Raw genomic sequence first — 9744 nt, forward strand, 5'->3', positions numbered from 1 at the left:
GGAAGCCACCATCTCCCCACTTGCATTTCCAGTCTCTGACCTCTGTAAGGATTTTGTCATTTCATTAAACAGCATGTTCTTTCTCCTGGTTTTGGTTCCCCACCCCTGCCCGGTCTGTCTTCCTCTGCTCTCATCTCCAGCCTTCTCTATACTTCCAGCTCTTTTCGCTTTGATTTTGCTTCCTGCCTTTCTTCTTCTTTATTTTCTTGACGCAGCTCCCTCAGCGTGCTTCAGCTGCCCCCAGCCCGGGCAGGACTGCACGCAGACGAGAGGCATGTGCTTTTAGCCCCGTGAACAACCTTCTTGTAATTATCCTGTCCTCTGGTTTTGATCCTTTCTTCCACAAGGAACAAGTGATGTTTGTATTTTGTATTGTGCCAGATGGTGAGACCAGACCTGAGCATGGTCAAGAAATTTCCGAAGATACAGGATCACATGGGGTGCTGTTGGGAAGATTCCAAAAGGATATTTCTCAGGGTCTTAAATTTGAAGATACCTATGAACAAGAAGTCGGTCTAAAGCGGCAGCTGGGGAACTCCTCTGGAGAAAGATTGAGTGGGAAGATACAAGATTTTGGTCAAGTGACAGATGAGGAAAAGCTAACCCCTGTGCGAGAGAGAAGTAAGAAATACAGTGATTTTGGGAACAGCTTCACTGTGAGTTCTAACCTTATTTCACACCAGAGACTTCCTGTGGGAGACAGACCCCATAAGTGTGATGAATGTAGCAAGAGCTTTAATCGAACTTCAGACCTTATTCAGCATCAGAGAATCCACACTGGGGAGAAGCCCTATGAGTGTAGCGAGTGTGGGAAGGCCTTCAGCCAGAGCTCCCATCTTATTCAGCACCAGAGGATCCACACTGGAGAGAAACCTTATGAATGTAACGATTGTGGGAAGACGTTCAGCTGCAGCTCTGCCCTCATTCTGCATCGGAGGATCCACACCGGGGAGAAGCCCTATGAATGTAACGAATGTGGGAAAACCTTTAGCTGGAGCTCTACCCTGACTCATCACCAGAGAATCCACACTGGAGAGAAACCGTATGCTTGTAACGAATGTGGGAAGGCCTTCAGTAGGAGCTCCACCCTCATCCATCACCAGAGAATCCACACTGGAGAGAAGCCCTATGAATGTAACGAGTGTGGGAAGGCCTTCAGCCAGAGCTCCCACCTCTATCAGCACCAGAGAATCCACACTGGAGAGAAGCCCTATGAATGTATGGAATGTGGAGGAAAGTTTACCTACAGTTCAGGCCTTATTCAGCATCAAAGAATCCACACGGGGGAGAATCCCTATGAATGTAGCGAGTGTGGGAAAGCCTTTAGGTATAGCTCAGCTCTTGTTCGCCATCAGAGAATTCACACTGGAGAGAAGCCTTTGAATGTAATGGGAATGAGCAAAAGTTCGCTCAGAGTCCCTGCTGAACTAAATCTCAGAGAGTCTACCTGAGGGAGAGCCACACGCCTGTTTCCCTCGCTTCCTCTGAGTCTAAAGCGCTCCTGCCTTACTGTATAAGTACGAACATCTTAGACCGTGTCCCTTCCGACTTAAACCCTTCACTTTAGAGGACGGGGCAAATTGGGGAAGTCATGCTGGCACACCCTCGTGGCAAGCCACCCGGTCAGTTTCCCCAGGAATGACCCAGGAGGCCGGCGGCAGGTTAAGTGCTGGGAATACGAGGGAAGCTCTGGGACCAGTCACCTTCCATTTTGGAAGGGAGTTTGCACTAGACCATTTCTCTCACACCAGAGGAGCCTTTCTTTCCAAGGTGGGGAATGGAAGCACAGTAGGAATAAAATTCCAAGGATTCCTCTAGCTGGAGTCGGTATAGTCCGCGCAGAAGGCAATGGAAGGAATGTTGGGAGTCCTGCTATTAGCTAAGAAGGGGACATGGCGGCTGTGTTTCAAAGCCACTGTTCCTCATCCAGCTTTAAGTTTTTATAAGGAATGTGCTATTTGTTGTTGTTGTTGTTGTTCCATGACTTCATTAATTATGGAAATTTGGTGCTGAGGGATTTATTATTTTATTGGGGGGGACCCCACGACGTTTTCTGTGATAACTGTATTTTGGGGGGCTCGTGGAGCAGCAAGCCCGTTTCCAAGAGCAGCGAGGCAGTTTTGTTGGAGAACTTGTCCTTCCCTATTGTGATAGGTCTGATTGGGAAATCCATCTGATAATCAGGAAGTCTCACAGGGAGAGGATCAAAAGCATTGAGCATTGGCCTGCTTCCTATCCTGTCTCCCTGTTCTCTCCCCACTCCTGCGTTGAAAAGTGATTTAATCCAAACCCCCAGTTGCTAAGAATAGAATGCTTTTAAGGAGCCCATTCAGCCAGCTTGCCCTGCTGTCACCTATGACCTGTGATCTCTGGCCCCAGCAGCCAGACCTCTTGTGACCCCACCTCTGACTTCAGCGGCCAAGTATGAATGCAGAGAAAGAGCAAAGCCCAGAGAAGGGAGTCTCTGGCTTGACCTGGGCGCCGGGCTCCTGCTGGGTTAGGGTGGAGCTCCTGAGTTTTCCCAGCTGAAGGGACGGTCCTGCGTTACATTTCCCAGCCCTGCTCCTGTAGCATAAATGACGTGCACTATTAAACAGAGTAGTTTTTTAGAAGGAGAGATTGCGTGTGTTTCTGTGCAGGAGCCAAATTTCTTTCAATTAAAATAGGAAACTGTGACTATAACTGGAATCTTTAAAATTTAATCTTTAAGATTTTTTTTACAGAGAACTATTTTTTTTTTCACATGTGTATGACCTCTCGTTGTCAAGACTCTGTCATAGTCCTCTAGATACTGCCACCAACTCTCAGTCACGGACACGGTTGCTCCCACTCATACCCACGCATCGGAGTGCATGTGCGGCGTGCGTGTGTGGTACGATACTTCAGACCAGCAACCCAAACTAGAAAGGTGTTCCTGGGTGTGTGGGGCCCCTGACAAGCGTGTACTTGGGTTTTGGGTCGCAATGGGCATATGGAGGTTTCCTGTTCGGGCCCTTGGTGGGAGGAGGTTCCAGTCATGGAGAAGATGGGGGAAATGTCTGGAACTGGCCTCTGAACAATCTCGGAGCATATGTTGTGATTGACCACCTAATATGTTTTCGATTTCTTTAAGCTATAATGAAACTCATTCTTCTGGCTCTTCTTTGAGATTCACCACATACTTACAGATTGACTTTGTGTCTCAAAATGTAGGCCATGAACTATCCATGTTAGAATCACTAGGCTGCTTGTTAGTAATGCAGGTTTCTGAACCCCCAAATCAGACCTATCAAATAATTTCTGAGGTTAGAGCCTAAAAATTTACACTGACAAGGAAGAACTAGTAATGGAATAGAGAATATTTCTGGAGGGAGATGAGCAAGGTCTTGTAAAGCATTGTATGTTTTAGAGGAGAAGAGTTTCCAGGCAGGATCGTTTGAGGGGGGCCTGAGCATGGCCACTTATGTGGAGGTCAGGTGTGGAGCTTGGGGAAGGACCCCTGAACAGGGAAAACTTGTAGGTGATGGATAGTCACTACACAGGAGGGATCAACCACTTCTCTACCCGCAGCTGAACTCCCCCCACCCCACAAAGACCTCATGACTCCCTCCTTCAGAGCATCTCCGTGAGACCTGGGAATGATCTGGACCATTGCATGAAAGTTATATTTATTTTTTAAATATCTTTGAACTACCATAGCGTCTTATTCATCTGGTTTTCCTGATTATTCCTATTTCTCATCATGATTCCTCTTTTCTCAGTCCCTGCATATTCCTGAATGTTGGGTCATGATACCAGTTTGTCTCTTTCTTTACCATTATCCTTGGAACCACTTACTCCTGTGGTCTCAACTAGTATCTATGCAAGTAAGTTTTAAATCTGCACCTGTGGTACTAGTCTCTCCCAAGTTCCAGTCTTGGGTCTCCGGCAGACTGCTGGGCATTTGAACTTGGACCTCTAAAAGTTTCAAGTTAGGTGTTTCAAACCAGATACATCTTTCCCATAAACTGCCGCCTCTCAAAATTTCTGTAAACTCAGGGTCAGACCTTCAGAGTTTTCTTCGGTAATTCTCATCCTACATCTGACCAGCGTCAAGTCCTGGGCTGGTTCAGTAGGCGCGGAGTGAAGAGAGATTATTGTCGGAGGGGAGGGTTTTGGAGTTGAGGTCGTGGGGGAGGTGGGATTTCCATGTGGCGGTAATAGTAGCTGACACATGGCCTGTCCTCCGCCTGGCCCTCTTCCAAGTGTTTTTCAGATCTTAAATCATGTAATCCTTACAGCCAGCTGTGTGTGAGGCGGGTGTCAGTATTAACCCCGTCTGACAGACCACGCCATTGAATTTGCCAGGTGAGACATGACCATGAGATGAGAGAATGGAAGACCCTGGGTTGCTCTACTTGGTGGGAGGCTGGACCTCACGGCCTGGACGGCTCCCATGTGAGGTGGGGAGGCATGTGTCAAGAGTGACCCTCGCCCAGGCGATCGCCTTGCCCTGTCCCTTAGATTATACAACTTCGTCGTTCCTCTTTGCTTCCATCGCTGCTAAGCCTAGAGTTCAGGTCCTTACTACTACTCCCCCGGGTTGTATGAATAGTCTCTTCATGGATTGTTCTTTCTATTTTCTCTCAATCTCCCCAAAGCACTGCACCCATCTTGTCCCTCCTTCAGTGGCTTCTCCCTTCTTACAAGAATAAAATTTGAAGTCAGTCGTATAGTCAAGGCTTTCCTCGAGCTGGTCTCTGCATATGTGCACAGCCGTATCTCCGACTGCTCCACTTCACACTTAGAGGAACAAGATTTGTGAAAAACCAGTGCTGGTCAGTAGTGAGGGTGGTAAAAATATATTTCATTCAGTATGTTTGCAATAGAGGAAAAGAGACCTCTGTGTAGAACTGGGCTCATGTCTGAATACAGCTGGTCAAGTGGGAATTTACAGCCGAGGGGCAAGGTAAGGGTCAGGCGATGGAAAATTTCTAAGAGGAAAAAATTTAAAAAAAACCAAACAAACCATTGGGGTTAAGAAGGGTTTTGGTTAAACTGACCTAACAGGATTCTTGCTGAAGATGGGCCGGTGAGCAGATCCCACCCTGGGGTGACAGTGGAGGATGAGGGACTGTCGGTAAACTGACTTGTCACCGTTCTTGCTAAAACTCGATTCTATGAGCAAATGCACAGATGGGCCTGGGAGAAGTTTCGGGACCCTGAATTTGGTTTGCTCAAACAAAAAAGCTTTGTCCTATCAAGTAGCAAGATGATAATGGGGTCCATCCACACCTTACGTCCATGCCCACGAGTTTGTTCACTTGGTGTCCCCACGTCCTCCTCGGGCTCCTCACACTCAGCCAATAAGACCCAGAGTTCAGGAGGGCCTTAGAAATCGTCTGCAGCCTCCTGTTCCATGCAGAAGCTCTGTGCTGGCCCTCACGGATGTCCGTCCGTCCTCCTGTACTGTTCAGGATGAGAGGCTCCTTGCTGGACCCTGTGGAAAGGCAGGCAGTTCCCTGTTGAGCGTTCTCACTGCCTGAAAGTTCATCGGAGCTGAACTTGGCCTCCCACCGGTAGCTTCCGGTTTCACCTCTCATCTGTGAAATGAGAGGGACGGGCAAGACTTCCAAGGACGTTATCTGTCGTAACAAAAGCAGTTTCGTTCCCAACTCCTCACGCATTCTGAGTCTGTCTTTCTTGACATCCAGCTCAATTCTGAGAACACATATTTTGTGATAAGTTTCCTAAGGGAAAACCTTGGTTTTGCCTGAACATGTCAGCCGAGAGGAGTATAACCATGGAGTGGTGGTGGGGAAGAAAATCCTAGGATTTTTTAAAAAATAAATTGTTTATGGAGCTTAAATTTTTTATTTCCTTCAAAAAAAAAAAAAGGAAACCCCAGTCAGGTGTATTATTTTATTTTATTTTTTTATTTTAAGATTTTTTAATTTCTTTATTTGACAGAGATAGAGACAGCCAGCGAGAGAGGGAACACAAGCAGGGGGAGTGGGAGAGGAAGAAGCAGGCTCACAGAGGAAGAGCCTGATGTGGGGCTCGATCCCACAACACCGGGATCACGCCCTGAGCCGAAGGCAGACGCTTAACCGCTGTGCCACCCAGGCGCCCCCAGGTGTATTATTTTAAATACGTCCGTAATGAAGAACTGAATATCTTTAAATGAATGAAAAATTAGATGGGCTAGGGGTGCCTGGCTGGCTCAGTTGGTAGAGCAGTCGACTTTTGATCTCAGGGTCACAGGTTCAAGCCCCACCCTGGGTGTAGAGCTTACTTTAAAAAAAAAAAATTACATGGACTACTTTTTACATAAAGATAAGTCTCATCACCGGAGTGGTTTCTTCTCCACAAGCCTATTTTGTGTGTGTGTTTCCTGCTTTGGTTGCTGACATCATCCACTTCCCAGTCAACCAACCCAGAAACCTGGGAATTGTTCTGGATGCGTTGTTTTTCTGCATCTTCCTCCCCCACCCCCGAGCCTCCAGTTGTCAGGCAATATCTAGCCCCTCCCCTCTTGCGCACCCTTGACTCCCACGTTGGCCTGGGCTGTCCTCAACTCGTTTTGGGACTGTGGCCCCAGCCTTACAGACGTCTCTCTGCTTACAAAGCCTTGCTCCTCAATTCATTCTTCATACCTCTGCATGAGCTCTCCCTCTAAAATGCCAAGTGTGTGACAGCACCGCCCACCTTCCAGTGGCCCCTTCTCATTCCTTAGGCCAGTGACCAAATTCTTTATGGGGAAGCAGGGCTTCTCATTCCCTAGTCCTTTCTCCTTCCCTGCCCTGCCTACTAGCACACCTCTTACCCCAAACTGCCGCCTCTCCCACATACTTGACACTGGAGACACACAAAACCACAGTTAGGGTTATGTGGCGCACATGCTGTTTCATGCCTCTGTGCCTTTGCATATGCTGTTCCTGCTTCCTGAACGCCCTCCCCTCCTTGTCCACCTAACTCCTGTTCACCTTTGCAAATCTCCCTGTGAGCGGGACCTTTTCTGTGACGCCTTTCCAGGAATCGTGCCCGTCCCCCTCCCCCCTGATTAAGTAACTTGCCTGATGTCACAGAGTTAATAAGTGGTGGAGCAGAGATTTGGCCCCAGTCAGCCTGGCCCTAGAGCCTGGGCTCTTAATGATACCATGGCAGTGTCTCTACAGGTGAAGTGGGGGAACTCAAAAAAAAGTTTGCTTGTGTTCTGCGTGGGGAGATGCGAGGCCCATAGCGGTCACAAAAGGCTTCGTTGAGGAAATGGCATTAAATTGAAATCGTGGGGGGCGCCTGGGTGGCACAGCGGTTAGGCGTCTGCCTTCGGCTCAGGGCGTGATCCCGGCGTTGTGGGATCGAGCCCCACGTCAGGCTCCTCTGCTGTGAGCCTGCTTCTTCCTCTCCCACTCCCCCTGCTTGTGTTCCCTCTCTCGCTGGCTGTCTCTATCTCTGTAAAATAAATAAATAAAATCTTTTTAAAAAAAAATAAAATAAATTGAAATCGTGGACAGGTAAAATAGAACCATTTCTCTTTTCATCCCAAACATGTGACCTCTTTCCCTCAAGATTCTATCATATTCCTCTGTGTGGTACGATGCTTAAGACTGTGGGCAGGTAGGAATCATGAAGACAAAACTGTTGAGCCAGAAACATGCACGACCCCTGCCACCCCTCCCCTTGCTGTCGGCTTCATCGCGGTGTGGACACCAGGATGAAAAGTACAGTGAAAAGGAGCTTAAGATCATCTCTTCTGTGGGGAGAACCTGATGTGCCATCAGGATCATAAACAGTAACTAATGACCCCCCAAAACTGCTTTTCAAGCTACTTACATCACCTGTCTTGTACCTGAATTGAAATTGAAATTGAAAATATAATTTCTTAGTAATACTCAACTGCTCTAATTACACCACAGAAAAACCTGACTGCAGCAGCACGTGATTCGTCATGCCTCTCACCTGTTCAGGAACTGTCATGGTGCCCCGTCATGGATTTCCATCACCTACCCCATGAGCGGGCATCAAGGGCCTGTGAGCTCACCAGCGCCCCAGGACCTGCCATGCAGCGTCTTCTCTCATGAGCGCGTCACTTACTCTCCACCATCCTGCCTTTGCTGATGCCGTTCCCTCTTTTTGCAGTGTCCTTCCTTCCCTCTCTGATTGCTACAATCCTAGCATGTCAATATGGGGGGAAAGCATTCTAAGTGGGAGGAACAGCAGCTGGGCTGGGCTCCTGGAGAGCAATGTGCTTGTCACACTCCAGGACCAGCGAGGGCAATACAATCTAGGAAGGGCTCTGCATTCTGAAAGTCAGATCATCAGATGTGAGGGGGTTTTCTCATACAGAATCCTTGATCCTTAATCCAGTTGAAATTCTGATAGAAAATTTGGCTACCCTTAATACCCACAAGGGTAACTGGTGGTATGAATCTTTGCATGTCAAGCCACACCTGACCCCCACAGGCAGGCTCTACTAAAAAGCAGCACGTGGGGCACCTGGGTGGCTCAGCTGCTTAAGTGACCAGCTCTTGACTTCGGCTCAGCTCATGATCTCAGGGTCGTGAGATCGAGCCCTGCATTGGGCTCTGCACTCAGTGTGGAGTGTGCTTGAGATTCTCTCCCTCTGCCCCTCTCCTCCCCCCTGCCCCCCACTTGAGCTCACTCTCTCAGATAAATAAATACGATGTTTTAAAAAAAAAAAAAAGCAGCCTGTGTGGACATCCAGGGTCCAGGGTTCTCCTCAGCATGAATCCCTCACAGCTCCACCAAGGCTCTCCCGTTGACAAAGGCTCTGTATGCCTTATGCTCCCTTAATTGCTTGTTTGTTTGGGTTTATTTGTGCATGTGTTTTTATTTATTTTTATTTTTATTATTTTTTAAAGATTTATTATTTATTTGACAGCACAAGCAGGGGGGATGGCAGGCAGAAGGAGAAGCAGGCACCCTACTGAGCAGGGAGCCTGATGCGGGGCTCGATCCCAGGACGCTGGGATCATGACCTGAGCTGAAGGCAGCCGCTTAACCCACTGAGCCACCCAGGTGCCCCTGTGCATGTGTTTTTAAATACCACTGTATTACAGTCCATACACCACACAGTTTACCCATTTGAAGCGCACAGTTCAGTGGGTTTCAGTCTTCAGAGTCGTGCAGCATCGCCATAATCACTTTGAGAACATTTTCGTCACCCCCAAAAAGAGACCCCATACCCTTTGGCAGTCACTCCTGTAATTCCCTCAGCCCCTGGCAACTACCAGTCTACTGTCTGTGTCTCTGGATTTGCCTATTCTGGACATTTCACGGGAATGGGATCGCCGTGGCACAGTATGTGGCCTATTGTGTCCAGCTTCTTTCACTTCTCGTGATGACGTCAGGCTTCGTTCATGTATGTTGCCGCTTGAATCTGTGCTTCATCCTTTTTAATAGCCGAATAGCGCTCCGTTGTATGCGTTCCCCAGTCTGTTCAGTCTTTCATCTGTTGGGGGGCATTTGGGTTGTTGCCACGTTTGGGCTGTTAGGAATAATATGCGGTGAACGTTGTGTACCACTTTTTCTCCGGACGTATGTTTTCATTTCTCTTGGGTATATATACTCAGGATAGGAATTTCTGGGTCAAATGCTTCCTTTTGAGGGAATGCCAGACAGTCTTCCCAAGTGGTTGTCCCATTTACATGCTCACCAGCAGGAAGTTACAGGCTTCTGATTTCTCTGTATCCTCAACGGCACTTGTCAAAATCCTTTTTATTATAGCAGTTCTGCTGGGTCCGAAGTCTCATTGTGGTTTGG

The 9744-nt window shown here is 48.0% G+C and overlaps 1 protein-coding gene across 4 annotated transcripts in view; it reads left to right on the forward strand.

Annotated features, from left to right (window-relative positions):
- LOC105234629 (zinc finger protein 3) overlaps positions 1 to 2670 on the forward strand; it is a 28398-nt gene extending 25728 nt beyond the window's left edge. For 3 of the 4 annotated variants that reach the window (XM_019793209.2, XM_019793210.2, XM_034669868.1), the window contains one exon: positions 382 to 2670. In XM_019793209.2, the coding sequence (XP_019648768.1) occupies positions 382 to 1451 (1070 nt within the window). In that variant the 3' untranslated portion in view covers positions 1452 to 2670. The remainder of the gene's footprint in view (positions 1 to 381) is intronic. The other variant, XM_034669869.1, reaches the window with a different exon arrangement.
- Positions 2671 to 9744: the final 7074 nt, after the last annotated feature.

The sequence above is a fragment of the Ailuropoda melanoleuca genome, chromosome 10 (assembly GCF_002007445.2).
Source record: "Ailuropoda melanoleuca isolate Jingjing chromosome 10, ASM200744v2, whole genome shotgun sequence".
NCBI lineage: Eukaryota > Metazoa > Chordata > Mammalia > Carnivora > Ursidae > Ailuropoda > Ailuropoda melanoleuca.